Source organism: Anomaloglossus baeobatrachus, chromosome 1 (assembly GCF_048569485.1).
Source record: "Anomaloglossus baeobatrachus isolate aAnoBae1 chromosome 1, aAnoBae1.hap1, whole genome shotgun sequence".
NCBI classification, from domain to species: domain Eukaryota; kingdom Metazoa; phylum Chordata; class Amphibia; order Anura; family Aromobatidae; genus Anomaloglossus; species Anomaloglossus baeobatrachus.
In genome coordinates this window covers 821,846,234-821,871,907 of record NC_134353.1, presented here as the reverse complement: position 1 = coordinate 821,871,907, position 25,674 = coordinate 821,846,234, and the positions used below count along the sequence as shown (strand labels likewise).

At 48.8% G+C, this 25,674-nt stretch overlaps 1 protein-coding gene across 1 annotated transcript in view; it reads left to right on the top strand.

Moving 5' to 3' along the window:
• The window catches only part of SLF1 (SMC5/6 complex localization factor 1), a 151,565-nt gene that overhangs the window by 80,748 nt on the left and 45,143 nt on the right, over positions 1 to 25,674 (top strand). The window contains exons 12-13 of the mRNA XM_075325093.1: positions 3,559 to 3,709; positions 18,627 to 18,772. Coding sequence (XP_075181208.1) covers positions 3,559 to 3,709; positions 18,627 to 18,772 — 297 coding nt within the window. The remainder of the gene's footprint in view (positions 1 to 3,558; positions 3,710 to 18,626; positions 18,773 to 25,674) is intronic.

Below are 25,674 nucleotides of genomic sequence, written 5' to 3'. Positions count from 1 at the left end.
AGACCAAAGAACATGCATTCGTCCCACGTGCCAAACCTGCAGGCGGAAGGGGAACCCCCAGCTATATGGAAACTCGTATGAGCGGAGAGTGTCCAGCAGAGGTTTAAGAGCTCTTCTCCTTTGTAAGGTAAAACGGGATAGATCTTGTAGAATCTGGATTTGGCTCCCCTCATACGATGGTGATACTCCACTGTGGAGCTAAAAACAGAATGGCCTCCTTAATAACATAGCGGTGGACCCTACAGATCACATCTCGAGGTCGGTCGTTCTGGGCTGGTTTGGGGCCCAACGCTCTATGCGCTCTATCCAATTCCAGGGGTTGGCTTGATGGTTCACCCAGAATATTATTGAAGATCACTTGAAGGGTACCATGTAAGTCCTTGGACTCGACAGACTCAGGCAGGTCGCGCACTCTGAGATTGTTTCTTCGGCCCCTATTTTCAGCATCATCCATTGCTTCAACCACATATTGTATTTGGCGGGAGTGTTGTTCTAATAGTGCCCCGTGGGCCTGTGAAGTGTCCTCCATATTCTGAATTTTAGCTGCCTGCACTTGACTCTGGGTGTCCACTCTCTCCACCTCCCCCTTCAGGGCTGACAGCTCTGTGCGGTACGCCTGCTCCAGCCTGGTTATATATGCCTCCATATCTTCCCTGGTGGGTATAGCTGAGAAACGTGCCCGCATCTCATTAAGCTCTGTCAGAACTCCTGACTCTTGTGTTTTTGTTATGGCTGGCCCGTACCCTGCATGCTTGTCTGCATCTGGTAACTTTAGATTTATGTTGTGCTTCTCCCTGGGTACGGTCTCACTTCTGTCAGGGACCTGTAACTCATTTGCAGTGCAGTGTCCCCCCCTCCTGAAATTCCTCACACTCCTGCATGTGTGTTATAGGAGAGGACGTTACTTCCCCCTCCAGAGGCCTCCAGGCTTCAGGGCTACTGTTTGTATAAGCAGGCACTTCCCCCGTGCTTCTCACTCCGGGTTTCCCCTGTACCTGCAATCTTGGGCTGTCTGGCCTTATCTTCTGTATCTCCTCTTCACTCCGGGTGGTCTCTCCTCTCAGTCGCGTCAGCTGCTGACCCTTTCCCTGCATCTCCATAGCTTCCATCTCACTGCTGCACGCTGAGCTCACCTCGTGTGTAGCCTTAGCAGCCATCTTGGGTGCCACCTGTGAAGCTTCTCTCTGCCCCGGCCCGGATAAAAAGTGTTTGATCCCTCTCTCCTCCGATTGTGAAGCTCTGATGCTGCACCCCTGGGATCTCCCTCGTCTCCTCCGCTGCATAGCCTGTGTTGCAGAGTCCTCAGTTGCGTGGATCATCAGTTATAAAGTCCAGTGGCAGGAGCTAAGACAAGTCACGTCCTCACTCCTTCATAGCCAGGACACGCCCCCATCGGCGACACCTTCTCTAATTGGAGTTTTTCCCATCTTTTTTGTCTGCAACCTTTTTTAAGATGGTACCGACACCATAATCACTTGTCACATCCACAGCTGATCTCTTCAGACTTCACTCTTCTCCGGTCTTCTGTAGCACATCCTGACACAGTGCCCTTTTTTAAAAATATAATTATACTGCCCCATAAGTAAATAATATCTCTCATTCTGCACCCCTGAATAAATAATTGACCCTCACTGTGCTTCCTGCACAAAATAACTCGCCAACACACACTGACCATTTCTATAAGATCTCACCCACACTAAACCTCTTCATAATGTCCCCCACTCTCTGCACTCCTCCATAATGTCCCCCACACCCTGCACCCCTCCATAATGTCCCCCACATCCTGAACTGCTCTTAATGTTCCCCCACTCCTTGCACCATTCCATAATATCCCTCACACCCTACACCGCTCCATAATTTCCCCACACCCTGCACCACTTCATAATGTCCTTCACACCCTTCACTGCTCCATAATGTCCCTCACACCCTTCACTGCTCCATAATGTCCCTCACACCCTTCACTGCTCCATAATGTCCCTCACACCCTTCACTGCTTCATAATGTCCTTCACACCCTTCACTGCTCCATAATGTCCCTCACACCCTGCCCCGCTCCATAATGTCCCATACACCCAGCCCCCACTCCATAATATCCCCCACACCCTGCACCGCTCCATAATGTCCCCCACACCCTGCACCGCTCCATAATGTCCACCACACCCTGCACCCCTCCATAATGTCCCCCACAACCTGCACCGCTTCATAATGTGCTCCACACCATGCATCGCCCCTTAATGCCAAAAGGAAAAAATATATATAGACATCTAACCCCAGTGAACTGCACCTGGAGAGGGTTTTGATGTGGTGGTCCTTCATCCACACAATGATTAACCTAGCTGTGTGGCATGGCGCATTGGCCTGCTGGGGAAACCAGCCTTCAGAGTTGGGAAACCTTGCCTGAGCAGAAGGAAGCAACTGTTTTTCAGGATAACCTTGCATGCGGCTTGATTCATACGTCCTTCGCAAAGTTTAATCTGCCCAATTCCAGCCTTGCTGAAGCATCACCAGATCATCACCGATCCTCCACCAAATTTCACAGTGGGTGCAAGACACTGTGGCTTGTACGCCTCTCCAGGTCTCCATCTAACCATTAGATGACCAGGTGTTGGGCAAAGCTGAAAATTAGACTAAGCAGAGAAGATTACCTTACTCTAGAAATTGGACAGATTAAACTTTGTGAAGGACATATGAATCAAGCTGCCTACAAGGTTATCTTGGAAAAACAGTTTCTTCCTTCTGCTCAGGCAATGTTCCTCAACTCTGAGGACTGTTTTTTCCAGCGGGACAATGCGCCATGCCACACAGCTAGGTCAATCAATGTGTGGATGAAGGACTACCACATAAAAACCCTGTCATGATGGCCAGCCCAATCTCCTGACCTGAACCCTATTAAAAACCTCTGGGATGTAATCAAGAGGAAGTTGGGTAGTCATAATCCATCAAACAAAGAAGAAATGCTTACATTTTTGCACCAGGAGTGGCATAAGGTCACCCAAAAGCAGTGTGAAAGACTGGTGGAAAGCATGCCAAGACGCATGAAAGCTGTGATTAAAAATCATGGTTATTCCACAAAATATTGATTTCTGAACTCTTCCTGAGGTAAAACATTATTAGTATTGTTGTTTTAAATGATTATGAACTTGTTTTCTATGCATTATTTGAGGTCTGAAAGCATTGTATTGTTTTGTTATTTTGACCATTTCTTATTTTCAAAAAATAAATACAAAATGTATTGCTTGGAAATTCAGAGACGTTGTCAGTAGTTTATAGAATAAAATAACAAAATTTACATTTTACTCAAAAATATGAAGAGAAAAATCAGAAAAACTGAAAATTTTGCAGTGGACTCTTAATTTTTGCCAGAGCTGTATATATAAAATTATATATACATGTATATTTATTACATACATACACTCTGTACATGCAGCCTGGAGCTGAAAGTCTACACTTCTGTCACTATGTTACAGATCCTTTATGTTATACCAACAGCTTAATTTACCATTGGTCATTAAACTTGATTATTTAGTTGGAAATTTACGACATGTATTATATTTTGTAGAAGACTTTATCCCCAGAGATGACGGCACACATGAATGGGATGCTCGCTGCTGTGGTGGAGTATTGGATACTACTTGGCTTCTATCTCAACAAAAACTTGCTGTACCAAGTGGCAAATGACTTTGTATTCTACGTCTGCGTTTCGTGCGAAGGTATTTAACAGTATTATCTTCAATATCTTCTTTTAGATTCCTAAATTTAAACTATTTTAACAGGAATATATATGTATAATTACCGTATTTTTCGGACTATAAGACACACTTTTTTCCCCCCAAATGTTGGGGGAAAGTGGTGGGTGCGTCTTTTAGTCTGAATGTATGGCTGCGGGGAATGAGGGTGCTGCGGTGGAGCGGGTCATCGGCGGCACGAGCAGGCTGTAGCAGCCTGCCGTGACCACATGGACCCGCTTATTTAATATGGACGCCCATCATCCTGCCCATCATCTCTCAGCGCTGAAGCCGGCGCTGACAGGTGGGCGGGGTGATGGACGGGGAATGCGCGCATATTAAACAGCCTGCCCGCATGATCACCCCTGGCAACTCCAGCCTGGAGTGATCATGTGCGACTGTATTCACCGCCCCCCATGCATCATCATCAGCGCGGGGTGCAGTGAATCAGTATACTCACTGGCCACGATCCCTGCAGCATCGCGATCTCCTCCTGTCTGCCGGCTGCGGCTATGTGTGGAGACTAGCGGTGCGCACAGCGATGACGTCATCGCTATGCGCACGTGTTCACACGCAGCCGCCGCCGGCACAGACCGGAGGACATCGCGATGCCGCAAGGATCGTGGCCGGCTCCACACTCTAGAGGCGCTGCTGCTGGCACAGACGGGAAGAGGAGCGATGCTGCAAGGAGTGAGGTAAGGTGAGTATGAACGTTTATTTTTTTTTATGTGCCACAGGATGAGGGCAGGATGGGGGTATATTATGAGCAGGATGGGGGTATATTATGAGCAGGATGGGGGTATATTATGAGCAGGATGGGAGTATATGAGCATAATGGGGGTATATAGCAGGATGCAGCCATATCCCAGTATATGAGCAGGATGGGGGTATATGAGCAGGATGGGAGTATATGATCAGGATGGGGTATATGCCAGGATGGGGTATATAGCAGGATGCAGCCATATGCCAGGATGACGGTATATAGCAGGATGGGGGCTATACCAGGATGAGGGACATATACTGTATATACAAGGCAGGAGGATCATTACCAGGCTGGGGTACCTTAGTAGAGAATTTGGGGACACTACCCCATAACAGTGTCAGCAGCAGATCCTCGCCTCATAAGTGTGTCATGACCACATTTTTTGCTTAAAATTTTATTTTCATATTTTCCTCCTCTAAAACCAGGGTGCGTCTTATGGTCCGGTGCGTCTTATAGTCCAAAAAATACGGTATATGGAGGGAATAAAAGGATGTTGTATTATCAAAACATCCTTGCATATCATTTCTCTAACACTACACCACAGTCGCACTACACCCCCTCCCGTTACACATGCACTAAAACCTCCCACTCACACTACACACACTGAAATTCCCCACTGACACTACACACACACTAAAACCCCCCACTCACACTACACCCCTTACATACGCACTAAAACCCCCCACTCACACTACACCCCTTCCCGCTACACACACACTAAACCCCCCCCACTCACACTACACCCCCTCCTCCTACACACGCACTAAAACCCCCACTCACACTACATGCACTAAAACCCCCCGCTCACACTACACACACTAGAACCCCCCACTCACACCACACCCCCTCCCCCTACACACGCACTAAAACCCCCTACTCACACTACACACGCTAAAACCCCCCACTCACACTACACTCCCTACACACACACACTAAATCCCCCCACTTACACTACACGCACTAAAACCCCCCACTCACACTACATCCCCCTCCTCCCTCCCCCCTACACACTACATCCCCCTCCCCCCTACACACACACACACTCTAAAACCCCCACTCACACTACACCCACACATACATGTTCTATAAATTGACATGATCCTAAAAAAACCCTCTTCTTCCACTTCTGATAATTATCACAGTGGATCAAGGAATCATTAGGAGGGCAGAAGTGTAATGTGCTTATATGTAGCACCAGTGGCATCCTATTACAGAACCGTGCTATTTCTTTGTCGCTCCATTGGGAGACCCAGACAATTGGGTGTATAGCTATTGCCTCTGGAGGCCACACAAAGTATTACACTTAAAAGTGTAAGGCCCCTCCCCTTCTGGCTATACACCCCCAGTGGGATCACTGGCTCACCAGTTTTGTGCTTTGTGCGAAGGAGGCAACACATCCACGCATAGCTCCACTTTTTAGTCAGCAGCAGCTGCTGACTATGTCGGATGGAAGAAAAGAGGACACATATAGTGTCCCCAGCATGCTCCCTTCTCACCCCACTGTATGTCGGAGGTGTTTGTAAGGTTGAGGTACCCATTGCGGGTACGGCGGCAGGAGCCCACATGCTGATTCCTTCCCCATCCCTTTTTACAGGGCTCTGGGTGAAGTGGGATTTACCGGTCTCCAGGCACTGAGACCGTGCTCCATCTACAGCCCCTGGAGAAGATGCTGGATGGAGCGGAGTACATCAGGGACATGGCCCTGCTTCCTTAAGGTACTCTGTGTCCCCGTGCATTTGGCGCTCACACCGCAGCATGCTGGGTGTTGTAGTGCGCCGGGGGACATCAGCGCTGCGGCGCCTGTGCCATGGCCTCATTCAGCTTTGCTGAAGCAGGCTCACTTATGGGAATTGGTCGCGCCGGCCGCTGGGACTGCGGCGCGGCTGGCACTTGTAGTGCGCCGGGGACTTCAGCGCGGCCTGCGCTTTTACGGCGGCCGCGCTGATAACTAGAGTCCCCGGCTTTTGCGGCCTGCTTCCGTTCGTTCCCGCCCCCAGACCTGCCAGTCAGGAGAGGGGCGGGACGCTGGCCACTTCCAGGAATCGGTCGCGCCGGCCGCTGGCAGCGGCGCGGCTGGCACTTGTGGTGCGCCGGGGACTTCAGCGCGGCCCGCGCTTTTACGGCGGCCGCGCTGATAACTAGAGTCCCCGGCTTTTGCGGCCTGCTTCCGTTCGTTCCCGCCCCCAGACCTGCCAGTCAGGAGAGGGGCGGGACGCTGGCCACTTCTATGAATCGGTCGCGCCGGCCGCTGGAACTGCGGCGCGGCTGGCACTTGTGGTGCGCCGGGGACTTCAGCGCGGCCCGCGCTTTTACGGCGGCCGCGCTGTTAACTCGAGTCCCCGGCTTCTGGGCCTAGTCTCCCTTCGTTACCGCCCACAGCCCTGACAGTCAGGGTAGGGGCGTGACGCTGCATAGAGCAGAGCTGAGAGCTGGAGTATGTTTTGCATACTCCACCCCTCTCACTGTGTGCACTGTGAATCCGGATTCCCGCACTTTCTCAGGCACGCCCACGGCTTCCTTCTCTACAAGGACACCGGCAGCCATTAGTGTCAGTTTCTGTACGATACAGAGACAAGTGTGGAAGACCCTGGCATTCTGATAGTCACACAATCGCTGTAACAGGCGTTAAGCAGCACCTGTGGTGCTAACCCCACTAGTGCAGAAGTGCACTTATAGATATGCTTGTACTATATACATTGCACTGTTTGGTCGCACGTTGTATATACCCTCCTGGATTATGCGGAGGAGTTATCAGCATATTCTCTGTGTAAAACAAAGGTGCAGAACCACATGTTTTTCTATACAGCTGGTACAGCATGTACGGCTATACGGCCGGCAGGTACATAGACTCCCATTGTATGCACTAATGGCCAGGGGATGAGGACGGTGTCTGCAGTATTTACTGACAGTTTTTCTGAGACTATGGCTATGATACTAGAAGCCTAGCAGTCCGGACATGTCTCTCACAATATGGGCACTGTTGAATCATTGATCCATGGCCCCCCTCAGTGTGAATAACTAACAGCTCCGGGAATGTCACACGCATCCCAGAGTCACGGCTCTGCACGGACGTCAGTCCCAGACAGCCTAAGTGGGCTCGCTATGAGCGGCCTCGGTTTCATCAGGGTCCTAACAGAAGGACTCGCTGTGTAATGAGGCGGAAGTAGCGGCTCAGGATTCTGATCCTGAGACCGCTCTCAATCTGGATACACCTGATTGTGACGCCATAGTAAATAATCTTATAGCGTCCATCTATAGAATGTGGGTTATTTCTCACAGCTCCTCCAGTGGAGGAGTCAGCTTCACGTATTTTTCTGGACCACTCTGCTTTCAGAGAGGCAGTCCAGGAACACCACGCTTATCCAGATATGCGCTTCTCCAAACGGCTTAGGATACACGTTATCCCTGTCCCCTGACTTGGTCAAGGACTGGACCCAATGTCCCGAGCGGCATCCTCCAATCTCCAGGCTTGTAGCCAGATCCATAGTTGCAGTGGGAGATGGAACTGCAAACTCAAAGATGCCACTGACAGACAGATGGATCTCTGGTCGAAAGCCATCTATGAGGCTGTCGGCGCACCGTTGGCTCCGGCATTCTCTCCCTTGGGGCACTCCAAGCTATTTCAGCTTGTCTTACACAGATTGACACGGTTACACGTACATCTGTGCCGCAGGTGGCATCCTTAACCTCTCAAATGTCTGCATTTGTTTCTTACGCGAGACCGACTGTTTGGTGAGCGTTGGATGTAACCATCAAACAGTCCAGGGGTAAGGATTCATCCTTTCCTCAGCCCGGACACAACAAACCCCAACAGAGCAAGAGGCAGTCGGGGTTTTCGGCCTTTTCGAGGCTCGGGCAGGTCCCATTTTTCCTCGTCCAATGTGGACTCAAAAGGATCAGAGGAGCTAAGATTCTTAGCGGGCTCAGTCTCGCCCAAAAAAGCGACAGTCTGAAAACCCGCTTCCAAGGCGGCTTCCTCATGACTTGCGGCCTCGGTCGGTAGCAGGCTCTCCCGCCTTGGCGATATTTAGCTGCCATAGGTCAATGACCATTGAGTGTGAGACATTCTGTCTCACGGGTACAGGATAGAGCTCACTTCTCGTCCTCCAACTCGATTCTTCAGAATTTCTCCACCTCCCGGCCGGGCCGCTGCTCTTCTGCAAACAGGGTGCACTCTATAGGCAGAAAGAGTGATGACCCCCGTTCCTCTTCAGGAACAAGGTCATGGTTTTTACCCCAAATTCTTTGCGGTACCTATAACAACGGGCCGTTCCGTCCCGTTCTGGATCTAGAAATGCTCAGCAAGCTCGTGGACACCAGGCGGTTCCGGATGGAATCCCTCCGCCATGTCATCGCCTCAAGGTCCCAAGGATATTTCCTAGCATCATTAGGCATCAAGGATGCTTATCCACACGTGCCGATTGATCCAGAGCACTAGCGTTTCTACGCTTCGTTATAGGAGACGAACACCCTCTGTTCGTAGCTCTACCTTCCGGCTAGCGACAGTCCAACTGGTCTTCGCCAAGGTCAGGGCAGCAGTAGTCACAGTCCTGCACTCTCAGGGTCACTCTGTGGTCCCGTATTTAGATGATCTACTTGTCAAGGCACTCTCTTAGGAAACATGCCAACACTGCCCGAACGTTGCGCTGGAGACTCTCTAGAGTTTTGGGTGGATCATCAACTTTTTAAAGTCAGATCCGACCCCGACCCTATCGATAACATATCTAGGCATAGAGTTTCTTACTCTCTCAGCGATAGTGAAGCTGCCGCTAGACAAACAGCATTCACTACGGGCTGCAAGCTCTTCTTTAAGAACCAGTCGCACACATTGAGACGCCTCATGCACTTCCTACGTAAGATGGTAGCAATGGAGGCAGTTCCTTTCGCGCAGTTTTACTGCGTCCACTACAATGGGACATTCTCCGCCAATGGGACGAGGAGTCGACGTCCCTCAACAGAGTCGTCGTTCTTTCTCAGGCGGCCAAGGAATCTCTACGGTGGTGGCTTCTTCTCACCTCTTGGTCAAAAAGAAGGTCCTTCCTATCCCCGTCCTGGGCGATAGTTACGACAGACGCGAGTCTATCAGGGTGGGGAGCAGTTTTTCTCCACTACAGCGCTCAGGGTACGTGGACTCAGCAAGAGTCCACTCTTCAGATCAATGTTCTTGAACACAGAGCAGTGTATCTTGCCCTACAATCCTTCCAACAGCGGCTGGAAAGCAAGCATATCCGACTTCAGTCGGACAGCTCCACAGCGGTGGCATACATCAACCACCAAGGAAGAACGCGCAACCGGCAAGCCTTCCAGGAAGTCCGGCAGGTTCTGATGTGGGTGGAAGACACGGCATCCACCATATCCACAATTCACATCCCAAGTGTGGAAACTAGGAAGCTGACTTCCTAAGTCGCTGAGGTGTGGCCGAAAGAGTATGGTCTCCTCACCCGGACGGGTTTCAGGAGATCTGGCGCCGCTGACAGAGGCCGGACGTCGATCTAATGGCGTCACGGCACAACAACAATGTGCCAGCTTCATGGCACGGTTTCACAATCATCGAGCTCTGGCGGCAAACGCCTTAGTTCAGCATTGGTCGCAGTTCCAGCTACCTTAGGTGCCACCTCTGGCATTGTTGCCCAGAGTACTGCGCTAGATCAAGACCGACTGCGGCCGCGCCATCCTCGTCGCTACAAATTGGCCGAGGATGTTGTGGTACTCGGTTCTGTGGTGCCTCACGGTAGGCTAACCGGGGGCACTACCAGACCAATCAGACTGGCTGTCTCAAGGGCCATTCTTCCATTTGAATTCTACGGCCCTCAACCGGATGGTGTGGCATTGAGTCCTGGAACCTAGTGTCGTCAGGATTACCTCAGGACGTGGTTGCCACCATGAGACAGGCTAGCATTCCAACGTCCGCCAAGATTGACCACAGGACGTGGAAGATGTTCTTATCTCGGTGCTCGGCGCAGGGTGTTTCTCCCTCGCCGGTTGCATCGTCTATGTTTCCTTCCTTCCTGCAATCTAGGTAGGAAAATGGGTTGTCGCTCAGTTCCCTTTAGGGACAAGTCTCAGCGCTATCTGTATTTTTTCAGAAACGACGACTTCCTCAGGTACGCACGTTCCTACGGGGAGTTTGTCTTCTCAGCACTCCGTACAAGCGGCCGTTAGAGCCCTGAGATCTGAACAAGGTTCTAATTGCTCTCCAGATGCCGCCTTTCGAGCCTTTGAAGGATGTCTCCCTTCCCGTTTTTCACGGGAAGTGGCCTTCTAGTAACGGTCTCGTCTCTTAGGAGAGTTTCCGAGCTAGCAACGCTCTCATACAAACTCCCTTCCTGGTCCTTCACCAGGACAGGGTAGTTCTGCGTCCGGTTCCGGAATTTCTCCCTAAGGTGGTATCCCATTTTCATATCAATCAGGATATCACCTCACCTTCTTTGTGTCCTCGTCCAGTCCATCAATTTCAGAAAGATTTGCATCTGTTGGTTCTGGTGAGAGCACTCAGGTTCTACTTCCCGCATGGCGCTCCTGCGCCACCCGGATGCACTCTTTGTCCTTGTCGCTAGTCGGCGTAAACAGTCGCAAGCTTCCAGATCCACCCTTGCTCGGGGGCTCGAGGAACCAATTCTTGAAACCTACAGTTCGACTGGGCTTCTGGTTCTCTCAAGGCCGAAGGCCCATTCTACCAGAGCCGTGGGTGCATCCTGGGCATTACGGCACCAGGCTACGGCTCAGCAGGTGTGTCAGGCACCCACCTGGTCGAGTCTACTTACTTTTACCAAGCATTATCAGATGCATACCTACGCTTCGGCAGACGCCAGCCTAGGTAGATAAGTCATTCAGGCGGCGGGTGGCCACCTGTAGGAGAGGGCCGTTTGACGGCCCTATCATGAGGTATTCTTTTACCCACCCAGGGATTGCTTTTGGACATCCCAATTGTCTGGGTCTCCCAATGGAGCGACAAAGAAGAAGGGAATTTTGTTTACTTACCGTAAATTCCTTTTCTTCTAGCTCCAATTGGGAGACCCAGCACCCGCCCTGTTTTCTCGGGGTTTTTCTGTTTTTTCGGGTACACATGTTGTCATGTGGTATGGTTCAGTTCTCCGATGTTTCCTCGGATTGAATTGGTCTTTAAACCAGTTATTGGCTTTCCTCCTTCTTGCTTTGGCACTAAAACTGGTGAGCCAGTGATCCCACTGGGGGTGTATAGCCAGAAGGGGAGGGGCCTTACACTTTTAAGTGTAATACTTTGTGTGGCCTCCAGAGGCAATAGCTATACACCCAATTGTCTGGGTCTCCCAATTGGAGCTAGAAGAAAAGGAATTTACGGTAAGTAAACAAAATTCCCTTCTTCTTCAGCGCTCTATTGGGAGACCCAGACGATTGGGGTATAGCTACTGCCCTCCGGAGGCCACACAAAGCACTACACTAAAAAGTGCAAGGCCCCTCCCCTTCTGGCTATACCCCCCCCCGTGATATCACGGGTTCTCCAGTTTTAGCTTTGTGTGCGAAGGAGGCAGACATCCATGCATAGCTCCACAGATTTTAGTCAGCAGCAGCTGCTGACTATGTCGGATGGAAGAAAAGAGGGCCCATGTAGGGCCCCCAGCATGCTCCCTTCTCACCCGTGGATGGTGTTGTAAGGTTGAGGTACTTATTGCTAGTACAGAGGCCGGAGCCCACATGCTGTTTTCCTTCCCCATCCCCATGAGGGGCTCTGGGTGAAGTGGGATCTTACCGGTCTCCAGGCACAGAGACCGAGCTCCATCCACAGACCCAAAAGAACCTGCTGGATATGGAGCTGAGTATCGTCAGGGACAGGGCCCTGCTACATCAAGGTACTCTGTGTTCCCATGCACATCGCGCCCACACACACCAGCATTGCTGGGAGTGTTAGTGCGCCGGGGACAACAGCGCGGAGCGCTGGTGCTATTATTCACTGCAGCTTTGCTGAGTGAATTTATGTATTGAAAACGGCCGCGCCGGCCGCTGCTGGTTGTTTTTTTTACATTGTGGCGCGGCTGGGACTTGTGGTGCGCCGGGGGACTTCGGCGTCGGCCGTGCACATAGGACGGCCGCGCTTATTACTAGAGTCCCCGGCTTTGCGGCCTAGTTTTCGTTTCGTTCCCGCCCCAGCCCTGCCAGTCAGAGGAGGGGCGGGACGCTGTACAGTAGCTCAGCGCAGGGAGCTGGAGTCTGCTTTGCATTCTCCAGCCCCCTCTCACTGAACACAGTGAGACGCCGGGTTCCCGCTCTTGGCTGGGGCTCGCCCACGGCCCGCCCCTCTGCACAGGACGGGGAAGAGAAGCCGGCAGCCATTATGGTTTCCACTCTGGGAGAACGGAACCAGTCACAGGTTTTTGGGCGACCTCGCACCCGCTCTTGTGCGGGCGGTAAGCAACTGACACCACTAATGCTGAAGTGGGCTTTTGGGCTGTGTGCTGATATGCTATGCACTGTACTGTACTGTCGCTATTCTGGGCAACAGCAGCAAATAAGCAATGCTGCTGAGGCACAAGCTTTCAATGCTTCTTCGTTTGCATGTGCTGCAGTGTTTACTGTCAGATTGGGCAACAGCAGCAGTAGAGCAATTTGTGCTAAGGCACAAGCTTTCAATGCTGCTTCGCTTGCATGTGCTGCACGGTTTATTGTTATGATATACATTCACTGTATGTCGCTATTCTTGGCTAATGCGCCCAGATAAACAGACAAAAGCAGCAGTAGAGCAATGGTGCTACGGCACAAGTTTTCAATGCTGCTTGACTTGCATTGGCTGCAGTGTTTACTGTCATGCTTGTATGCTATACATTCACTGTATGTCGCTATCCTTGGCTAATGTTCCTGGATAAATAGACAACAGCAGCAGAAAGGCTAGGGTGCTAACGCGCAAGCTTTCAATGCTGCTTGGATTGCATGGGCTGCAGTGTTTACTGTCATGCTGTATGCTATACATTCACTGTTTGTCGCTATCCTTGTCTCATGCTCCTAGATAAATAGACAACAGCAGCAGAAGAGCAAATGTGCCAAGCCACAAGTTTTCAATGCTGCGTGTACTACATGTGCTGAAGTGTTTATTTGTACTTCATGCTTGTATGACTATTCACTGTACGGTCGCTATCCTCGGCTAGGCTCTTAGATAGCTAGACAACAACAGCAGAAAAAGACAAGTTGCCAATGCACGGGCTTTCTATGCTGCTTGTACTGCATGTCATACGGTTTCAGGACCCCCAGTGCGTGCAATTGCTCAACCGGGGTCTCTGCTATATGTGGCCAAAGGAACCACCTGTGATCTCTGTCCAGAGACAGGGACGAAGTTGCAGTTTTTCCGCTGATATATTGTCTGTGACTATGACTGACATCTTACAGACTTTGCACCCCAAGCAGACCGTGGGCAATATGGTTGCAATGACCCTGGCCGCCCTGATCTGGAGCATCTCAAGGCGCCAGAGTGATTCCAGGCATCCCAGAGAGCAGGCATCCGACACGGTCGACAGTCCCAGATGGCCTAAGCGGGCTCGCTGGCATTAGCCCTCGACTACATCACTGGGCAAGGTCCCAGCTGGAGTACTCTCTGTACGATGAGGCAGACGTAGCTGTTCAGGACTCTGTTCCTGAGACCGCTCTCAATCCGGATACACCGGATGGTGACGCTATAGTGAATAATCTTATTGCGTCCATCAACGAAAGGTTGGGTATTTCTCCCTCAACTCCTCCAGTGGAGGGGTCAGCTTCACAGCAAGAGAAATCTCTATATATTGAGTACTTGTTTAGCACTCTGACTCCAAAGACGCAGTCCAGAAACGACACGCTTATCACGATAAGCGTTTCTCCGACCGTATTAATGAGACACGTGTCGCTCCCCCTGACGTGGTCAAGCGCTAGACCCAGTATCCAAATGTGGATCCCCCAATCTCCATGCTTGCAGCTAGATCTATAGTTGTAGTGGTGGATAGGACTTCACTTCAAAATGCCATTGACAGGCAGATTGGCCTCTGGTTGCAATCTGTCTATGAAGCTATCGGCAGGTCGGCTGCTCCGGCAGTCGCAGCCGTGAAGGCACTCCAAGCTATTTCAGCTAGTATTGCGCAGAGGGTCGCTGTCACAGGTACTCTCGGTCCCAGCAGCGTCTTTAACTCGCAATGTCGGCATGGCGAATCATGCTGTTATTGCTGTCCGAGACTCTACGAGCCGGACGTCAGTGGCATCCGCCAACTCCGTGTTTTTACGCAGAGGCTAGTAGTTGAGAGATTGGAACAGAGGCTGCTTCCAACGAAGTGCTTAACCAGGTTGCCTTTATCTAGTGATAGTCTGTTGGTAAGGGTTGAATGAAATCATTCAACTATCCAAGACGACTCAAAAAGCCCAGAAGGGCATAGATTCCTAGCGGGCTCAATTCACGCCCGGGGAAGGCAGCCGGAGGATCCGCTACCAAAGCGTTTTCCTCATAATTTTCAGCCCTCTCACTCCGCAACCTCGGGGGGGCAGACTCCCCCGCTTTAGCGGCATTTACCTACCGCAGGTTGAGGGCCTGTGAGTGAGAGTCAGTTTGTTTTCAAACTACCGCACCGACCGAGCCGAGGCTCTTCTGCAGGCGGAAAGAGCGGTAATCCCTGTTCCTCTTCAGGAACCAGATACGCATTTTGCCCCGACCTGGTCGTGGTGCCAAAATAGGACGGCTCCTTCCATCCCGTTCTGGACTTTATACTGCTTAACGAGCACGTGAAAACCAGGCGGTTCCGGATGGCATCACTCCGCTCCGTCATTGCCTCTCTGTCTCAAGGAGTTTTCCTAGCTTCAATAGACATCAGGATGCTTATCTACACGTGCCGATTGCTCCGAGGCACCGGCGTTGGCTACGATTCGTTATTAAAGACGAGAATATTTCGTTTCGTAGCCATACCCTTTGGCTGGCGACACCCCCACGGGTGTTCACCAAGTTCGTGGCAGCAGAGGGAGCAGTCCCGCGCTCTCACGGTCACTCTGTGATCCTTTACTTGGGCAATCTACTGGTCAAGGCACTCTCCTTTACAAGCATGCCAACACAACCTGAACATGGCGCTGGACCCTTCCCAGAGTTTCGGGTGGGTCTTCAACTTTTCAAGGTTGAACCCAATCGCTGGCATCTCCTGGAGAGTTTTCACACTCTCTCAGCGATAGTGAAGCTTCCGCTGGACAAACAGCGTTCACTACAGACGAGGGGACAGTCTCTCCTTCAAGGAGGCGCCTCATCCAGAGGCGAGTTTTAGCTTTTCCAGACGGTCAAAGACCATCTTCAGAGGAGTCCACTCTTCAACTCAGTGGTCTGGAGCTCTGGGCAGTGTATCTTGCACTGCAAGCCTTCCTGCAGTGGCTGGAATGCAAATAGATCCGAATTCAGTCGGACTATCTACAGCGGTGGCATACACCAACCACCAAGGCGGACTACGCAGTCGACAAGACTCCCAAGAGGTCCGGCGGATTCTGCTATGGGTAGAAGACAGAGCATACACCATATCAGCTGTTCACATCCCGGGCGTACGACACTAGGAAGCAGACTTCCTCAGTCGCCAGGGCGTGGACGCAGGGGAATGGGCTCTGCACCCGTTTGTTTGCAAGAATTCTGTAGACGCAGGATGAAGACGGACGTCGACGTCATGGCTTCTCGGCAACAACAAGGTCCCGATTTTCATGACGCGGTCTTACGATCAAAGAGCTCTGGCGACAGGCGCCTTGGCTCAGGATTGGTCACAGTTCCAGCTACCGATTGCTGCCACACCATCCTCGTCGCCCCAGACTGGCCGGGGAGGTCGTGGTACCGTGATCTGTGGCATCTCACCGTCGGTCGACCGTGAGCACGACGTCATTGCCACCATGAGACGGGCTAGCCAGCCGCGGTCTGCCAAGATCTACCACAACTCGTGGAAGATATTCTTATCTTAGTGTTCTGCTCAGGGAGGGTCTCCCTGGCCATCGGCATTGCCTACTTTGCCTTCCCTCCTGCAATCTGGTTGGGAAAGAGGTTGGTCGCTCGGCTCCCTTTAAGGGCAAGTCTCGGCACTATCCGTGTTCTTTTCAGAAGCGTCTAGCACGTCTTCCTAAGGTGCGCACGTTACTACAGGGGGTTTGTCATATTGTGCCCTCGTACAAGCGGCCGTTAGATCCATGGGATCTGAACAGGGTACTAGTTGCTCTCCAGAAGCCGCATTTCGAGCCTCTGAGGGAAGTTTCCCTTTCGCGCCTGTCACAGAAAGTGGCCTTTCTGGTTGCGATCACGTCGCTTCGGCGAGTGTCTAAGCTGGCGGCTCTGTCATTCAAGGCTCCCTTCCTAGTGTTCCACCAGGACAAGGTAGTGCTGCGCCCTATTCAGGAGTTTCTCCCTAAGGTTGTATCCGCGTTTCTTCTTAATCGGGATATACCCTTTCCTTCCTTTTGTTCTCATCCGGTTCTCCGGTATGAAAAGGATTTACAGTTGTTAGTTCTGGTGAGAGCACTCAGAATCTACATTTCCCGCACGGCGCCCATGCGCCGCTCTGATGCATTTTTTGTCCTTGTCGCTGGTACGCGCAAGGGGTTGCAGGTTTCTAAAGCCACCATGGCTCGATGGATCAAAGAACCAATTCTTGAAGACTACCGTTCTGCGGGGCTTCCGGTTCCTTCAGGGCTGAAGGTCCATTCTACCAGAGCCGTAGGTGCGTTTTGGGCATTACGACACCAGGCTACGGCTCAACAGGTGTGCCAGGCAGCTACCTGGTCGAGCCTGCACATTTTTCACCAAACATTATCAGGTGCATACCTATGCTTCGGCGGACGCCAGCCTAGGTAGAAGAGCCCTGCAGGTGGCAGTGGCTTCCCCATAGGGGAGGGCTGTCTTGCAGCTCTAACATGAGGTATTTCTTTACCCACCCAGGGACAGCTTTTGGACGTCCCAATCGTCTGGGTCTCCCAATAGAGCGCTGAAGAAGAAGGGAATTTTGTTACTTACCGTAAATTCCTTTTCTTCTAGCTCTTATTGGGAGACCCAGCACCCGCCCTGTTGTCCTTCGGGATTTTTTTGTTGTTTGCGGGTACACATGTTGTTCATGTTGAACGGTTTTTCAGTTCTCCGATGTTACTCGGAGTTAATTTGTTTAAACCAGTTATTGGCTTTCCTCCTTCTTGCTTTGGCACTAAAACTGGAGAACCCGTGATATCACGGGGGGGGTATAGCCAGAAGGGGAGGGGCCTTGCACTTTTTAGTGTAGTGCTTTGTGTGGCCTCCGGAGGGCAGTAGCTATACCCCAATCGTCTGGGTCTCCCAATAAGAGCTAGAAGAAAAGGAATTTACGGTAAGTAACAAAATTCCCTTCATTGGCCAGCTTTCTGGAATGACCCATTTTTCACAAATGTTAGTACAGGCAGAATGACTACAGTGGAACCTTGGATTACGAGCATAATTGGTTTCGGCAGTGTGCTCTTAAACCAAGTTACTCTTATATCAAAGCGAATTTTCCCATAGGAAATAATTGAAATGCAGACAATTCGTTCCACAACCCAAAAACATTTACTGTATTTATACAAACTTATTACAGTAATACAAAATAATTTACTGTATTCATATTAAATTATTACAGTAAACTAATGCAAAATACTCTGCAGTAAAAACCATAAAACTAATTAAACTGCACATTAGCTTACAATAAAGTTGTTGGTGTGTGAGACGTACATTATAAGTAATGTGCTGTGCCGGATAGCAGAAACAGTACAATACTGTATCCACAAATGCAAATTCATAGACTATATAGTATATACTGTACTGTACAATAGTATACAGTATGCAGTACATATGTACAGAAAGTTACCTCCAGAGCGGGTCAGAGCGCGGTGAAAGGACAGAACCGGAAGTGTGCACGGTGAGTACTTGCTCTTATTGCAAATCATTGCTCTTAAACCAAGTTACAAATTTGTACAAAGCTTTGCTTGTCTTGCAAAACGCTCTCAACCCAAGTTACTTTTAATCCAAGGTTCCACTGTATATGGCTAGCATCTGGATTTTATACACCTTTGTCAATGGACCAAGTGAAAAACCTGAAATCAATGACTGCGGTGCGTCCCAATAAGACTATGCATAGAATGTATATTAGTTCCTCTCTAACATAAGCCATTTTTACCTTGTGTTTTATGTTCATTCAGAGTTTTCAGCAGAAGAAAAAGAAAAGTTTGTGTCTTCCATTGCCTCCCCATGGCTGCAGATGTTGGTTGCAGAAGGGATTTTTAAGAACCTTTACGCAGAAAGCAACATCCAAATGTCTAATGAGCCATTATCTCTAGAAAAGTTGGTAAGTATTGGTTACCTTGTATCATTCTACAAGCATTTAGCATTGTCAGCTTTTTCCTTTTATTTCTTATTACACCAAGTATACTTCTGTAAGAGCTTATGGTTTTTTAATGCAATTAGCAAAAACATTCTGTAATATGGTGAACACAATACCTTTGTAGAGGCATGAAGTGTTAAAAAAAAAAAATGTATCTGCATTTTTCACCTGGATGAAGACATGAGAAGATAGTTAAAGGGAGCCTGTCACGTGGAAAAATGCTATTAACCTGCAGATATGGGGTTAATCTGTAGGATAATAGCATTCTGAACCTGCCCGACGCCTGTACATTACATCCTGCTGCCAGGAGGAAATTACATTTATTCCTCCCGGCAGAGATCCGGTTTCAGTCATAGGGGTGGTGCTGGAGCGTGTTCAGTCACCGGAAGGTGCATGGAGAGCAGCGGCTGTAACCGCCCCTCGCACTGACTGACCGCTTCCTCTAATGTTGAGCGGCTGTCAGTCACTGAAGCGGGCGTGGCTACATCCACTGCTCTCCATACACCATCCATCACACCCCCATGACGGAGACTGGAACTCTGCCGGTAAGAATGAAGTTAATTTCTTCCCCGTAGCGGGGTTTAAAGTGCAGACGCTGGGCAGGTTCAGAATGCTAATAGCCTACAGATTAACAGCATTTTTGTATGTGACAGGTTCCTTTTAAATGGACATTCCAATGGAAAACGCCTATCCATTGGAAAAGGGATAAATGTTGGTGCACCATCCTGTTAAATATTGGACCCCAGGCCCACCCTTATGAAAGGGATGTAGGAAGTGTTTTCATGGGGTGTAGAGTCGAGTCGGTAAGATAATGCCGCATTCAGTAGAGAGGGAGCATGATATGGTAGATACAAGTGCATCTCAATAAATTAGAATATTATCAAAAAGTGAATTTATTTCAGTAATTCAATACAAAAAGGAAAACGCATATACAGTTAGGTCCAGAATTATTTGGACAGTGACACAATTTTCGCGAGTTGGGGTCTGCATGCCACCACATTGGATTTGAAATGAAACCTCTACAACAGAATTCAAGTGCAGATTGTAACGTTTAATTTGAAGGTTTGAACAAAAATACCTGATAGAAATTGTAGGAATTGTACACATTTCTTTACAAACACTCCACATTTTAGGAGGTCAAAAGTAATTGGACAAATAAACCAAACCCAAACAAAATATTTTTATTTTCAATATTTTGTTGCGAATCCTTTGGAGGCAATCACTGCCTTAAGTCTGGAACCCATGGACATCACCAAATGCTGGGTTTCCTCCTTCTTAATGCTTTGCCAGGCCTTTACAGCCGCAGCCTTCAGGTCTTGCTTGTTTGTGGGTCTTTCCGTCTTAAGTCTGGATTTGAGCAAGTGAAATGCATGCTCAATTGGGTTAAGATCTGGTGATTGACTTGGCCATTGCAGAATGTTCCACTTTTTTGCACTCATGAACTCCTGGGTAGCTTTGGCTGTATGCTTGGGGTCATTGTCCATCTGTACTATGAAGCGCCGTCCGATCAACTTTGCGGCATTTGGCTGAATCTGGGCTGAAAGTATATCCCTGTACACTTCAGAATTCATCCGGCTACTCTTGTCTGCTGTTATGTCATCAATAAACACAAGTGACCCATTGCCATTGAAAGCCATGCATGCCCATGCCATCACGATGCCTCCACCATGTTTTACAGAGGATGTGATGTGCCTTGGATCATGTGCCGTTCCCTTTCTTCTCCAAACTTTTTTCTTCCCATCATTCTGGTACAGGTTGATCTTGGTCTCATCTGTCCATAGAATACTTTTCCAGAACTGAGCTGGCTTCATGAGGTGTTTTTCAGCAAATTTAACTCTGGCCTGTCTATTTTTGGAATTGATGAATGGTTTGCATCTAGATGTGAACCCTTTGTATTTACTTTCATGGAGTCTTCTCTTTACTGTTGACTTAGAGACAGATACACCTACTTCACTGAGAGTGTTCTGGACTTCAGTTGATGTTGTGAACGGGTTCTTCTTCACCAAAGAAAGTATGCGGCGATCATCCACCACTGTTATCATCCGTGGACGCCCAGGCCTTTTTGAGTTCCCAAGCTCACCAGTCAATTCCTTTTTTCTCAGAATGTACCCGACTGTTGATTTTGCTACTCCAAGCATGTCTGCTATCTCTCTGATGGATTTTTTCTTTTTTTTTTCAGCCTCAGGATGTTCTGCTTCACCTCAATTGAGAGTTCCTTAAACCGCATGTTGTCTGGTCACAGCAACAGCTTCCAAATGCAAAACCACACACCTGTAATCAACCCCAGACCTTTTAACTACTTCATTGATTACAGGTTAACGAGGGAGACGCCTTCAGAGTTAATTGCAGCCCTTAGAGTTCCTTGTCCAATTACTTTTGGTCCCTTGAAAAAGAGGAGGCTATGCATTACAGAGCTATGATTCCTAAACCCTTTCTCCGATTTGGATGTGAAAACTCTCATATTGCAGCTGGGAGTGTGCACTTTCAGCCCATATTATATATATAATTGTATTTCTGAACATGTTTTTGTAAACAGCTAAAATAACAAAACTTGTGTCACTGTCCAAATATTTATGGACCTAACTGTATTATATAGAGTCATTACACACAGAGTGATATATTTTAAGTGTTTATTACTATTAATTTTGATGATTATGGCTCATAGCCAATGAAAACCCAAAAGTCATTATCTCAGAAAATTAGAATAATTTCCACAAAACACCTGCTAAGCGTTTAAAATGGTCCCTTAGTCTTGTTCAGTAGGCTACACAATCATGGAGACGACGGCTGACTTGACAGGTGTCCAGAAGGCAGTCATTGATACACTCCACAAGGAGGGTAAGCCACAAAAGGTCAGTGTTAAAGAAGCTGCCTGTTCAGAGTGCTGTATCTAAGCATATTAATGGAAAGTTGAGTGGAAGGAAAGAGTGTGGCAGAAAAAGGTGCACAACTAACGGGATTACCACAGTCTTGATAGGATTGTTAAAAAAAGGCCATTCAAAACTTTGGGGAAGATTCACAAGGAGTGGACTTCTGCTGGAGTCAGTGCTTCAAGAGCCACCACACACAGACATATCCAGAACATAGGCTACAAGTGACGAATTTCATGTGTCAAGCCTCTCATGACCAATTGACAACGCCAGAAGCGTCTTACCTGGGCCAAGGAGAAAAAGAAATGGACTGTTGCTCAGTGGTCCAAGGTGTTGTTTTCAGATGAAAGTGAATTTTGCATTTCATTTGGAAATCAAGGTCCCAGAGTCTGGAGGAAGAGTGAAGAGGCCACAATCCAAGCTGCTTGAGGTCTAGTGTGAAGTCTCCACAATCAGTGATGGTTTGGGGAGCCATGTCATCTGCTGGTGTTGGTCCACTGTGTTTTATTAAGACCAAAGTCAGCGCAGCAGTCTACCAGGAAATTTTAGAGCACTTCATGCTTCCCTCTGCCAACAAGCTTTGTGGAGATGGAAATTTCATTTTCCAGCAGGACTTGGCACCTGTCCACACTGCCAAAAGTACTAATACCTGGTTTAATAACCACTGTATCACTGTGCTTGATTAGCCAGCAAACTCGCCTGACCTAAACCCCATAGAGAATCTATTGTCAAGAGGAAGATGAGAGACACCAGACCCAACAATGCAGACAATCTGAAGGGTGCTATCAAAGCAACCTGGGCTTCCATAACACCTCAGCAGTGCCACAGATTGATCCCCTCCATGCTACGCCGCATTGATGCAGTAATTCATGCAAAAGGAGCCCCGACCAAGTATTGAGGCATTTACTGTACAGACTTTTCAGTAGGCACCAACATTTCTGAGCTTTAAAATCTTTTTTTTTTTTTTTTTTTTGTTTCAGTTGGTTTTATATAATAGTCTAATTTTCTGGAATAATAACTTTGGGCTTTCATTGGCTATAAGTCATAATCAACATTAACAGGAATAAACACTTGAAATAGATCCCTCTGTGTGTAATGACTCTATATAATATATGAGTTTCCCTTTAGATATTGAATTACTGAAATAAATTAACTTTTTGATAATATTCTAATTTATTGAGATGCATTTGCAGGTTATAAATGTTTTCCCCTGAAATACCCCTATAAAATCTGACATCTTACCAAAATGGTACACCTACTGTTGATCAAAGAGAACAGTTGGCAAAACTTTTGCACGTGACATATATATATATATATATATATATATATATATATATATATATATATATATATATATATATATTTTATTTTATGATAAATTCAGCCAGTAATGGTGCAGGAAAATGTGCTTAACTATAATAGAGGTTGTATCTACCCCAGAATTTAGTCTTTTCTTGTCATCAGACTGTATATAGCAATTACCATAAAGATATTGGTTTTATAGCTTTAATTGGGTATTTGATAAAGTATCACAGCGAATGTGGCCCAACAACAACTATAATGCCCAATAATTACCCTTGTGAAAATGATAGGATCATTATGAGGAATTCTACCGTTATAGATGATACTGTAGTGCAGATGGCCTCGGTAAAATTAATTCTCAGCCCACAGGTCCTGTCTTGTCTGGACATTAATCCTGTTGCCTAACATTTGAGTCAAATAGGGGAAGCGGGTCCTCTGTGGCCGGCCAAACTGTCTCCAACCCTCGAATCACCTCTAGAAGCTGAGAGCCATTTACCATAACGGAGCGTGGCACGCAGGCACTTATTATCACTCTGGCTGTCCTGGCACTCGTCACAGTTCACATCACATAGTTAACCTTTAATGCTGGGAGAAAGTGATGAGTTTTTAAATGCGGCATTTCATCCACAGAGCGGTGGAAACATTTTGAGCACATGGATAACACATCATCATTTCATCATTTTTGTAGATCTAAAAAATATATGAAAAATGTCTGAGACCTCCCCAGCTGCCCTCTCCTTGCCTGCAATGACCTGCAGTCCCTCTCCCCCTATACGGAGCTGTTCGGTATATTTATAGTGACTTAGATTTCCTTTAAGAATAATTTTGTCACCAGGTTTGTGCCACCTTATCTGAGAGCAGCAGAATGTAGAGACAGAGATCCTGATTCCAGCGATGTGTCACTGGGTTGCTTAGTGTAGTTTTCATAAAATCACTGATTAATCAGCAGTAGATTATCATTAGAGGACTACTTGGTGTGCATGCAGGTAGTCCAGCATATTCATGAGCTCTGTATAATTGCTAGATCTGCAGCAGAGAAAACATCAAAATGACAGCAAACAGCTCAGTAAGTGACACATCACTGAAATCAGGGTCTCTGTCTCTACGTTATGCTGCTCTCAGATGGGGGAGCAAAAACCTGGTGACAGATTCCCTTTTAAAGGGGATTTCATTCATATAGAAAAAAAAATCACTGTCAGTGTCAATAGACCTTTTTCACTGACACGTTTGAAGGTGTGTATGTCCCTCCGTGTGCCGTGATTATGGCACATGTGTGATCTCCATGTGCTGTCTGTGATAATACACAGAGATCAGGCACTTATACTCACCTGTCCACGCCGCTGCTGTCCATGGTGCTGATATCTCATGCTCTCCTGTATCCGGCCACCGCTGTCTCCCCTCTGCAGCTACTTCCAAGTCAGCTGTGCAGTGCATAACTGCATATGCATGAGTATAAGTAGCCGACCTGAAAGCGGGAGACAGCAGCAGTTGGAGACAGCGTCGCTGGAGAAGGTGAGCTTAAAAAGCTTTTCTTTGTCGCTCCATTTTGAGACCCAGACAATTGGGTGTATAGGCTATGCCTCCGGAGGCCGCACAAAGTATTACACTAAAAGTGTAAAGCCCCTCCCCTTCTGCCTATACACCCCCCGTGCTCCCACGGGCTCCTCAGTTTTTTTGCTTTGTGCGAAGGAGGCAGACATGCACGCACAGCTCCACAGATTAGTCAGCAGCAGCTGCTGACTTTGTCGGATGGAAGAAAAGTGGGCCCATATAGGGCCCCCAGCATGCTCCCTTCTCACCCCACTCTTGTCGGCGGTGTTGTTAAGGTTGAGGTATCCATTGCGGGTACGGAGGCTGGAGCCCACATGCTGTTTTCCTTCCCCATCCCCCTTAGGGCTCTGGGTGAAGTGGGATCCTATCGGTCTCCAGGCACTGAGACCGTGCTTCATCCACAACTCCTGAGGAGCCTGCTGGATAGGAGCCGGGTATCGTTCAGGGACATGGCCCTGCTACTTTAAGGTACTCTGTGTCCCCGTGGGGACCGCGCACAGCAACACTCCAGCATTGCTGGGTGTGCTAGTGCACCGGGGACCGCGGCGCTGACCGCGTTTGTGCCATTATACACTGCAGCGTCGCTGAGTGTGTTTGTGTATGGGGACTACCGCGCTGACCGCCGCTGCCATTGTTTTTACTGAGGCGCGGCTGGGACTGTTAGTGCGCCGGGGACTCTGCGCCGGCCGCGCTTATACGGCGGCCGCGCTTATAACTCGAGTCCCCGGCTTTTGGGCCTAGTCTCTTTTTCTTCCCGCCCCCAGCCCTGCCAGTCAGGGGAAGGGCGGGACGCTGTACAGCACGGCAGCACTGAGGGCTGGAGCATGCTTTGCATACTCCACCCCCCTCACTGTGCACAGTGAGGCATCAGTTCCCGCACTTTCTGGGTCACGCCCACGGCTCCCTCCTCTCCTCAGGACGCCGGCAGCCATTCCTGTCAGCTCCTCGGACGCTGCAGAGGGGAGACAAACTCTGGGGGACCCAGGCAGGGATTCTGGTGGCCACACAACCGCTTTAAGCGGGCGGTAAGCAGCACCTGAGGTGCTGGCCCCACTTGTGCAGAAGTGTGATTATAGTTTATATGTTTACAGGCTATACTTTACACTGTATGGTGCACAGTTGATTTCTGGCTATATACCCTGT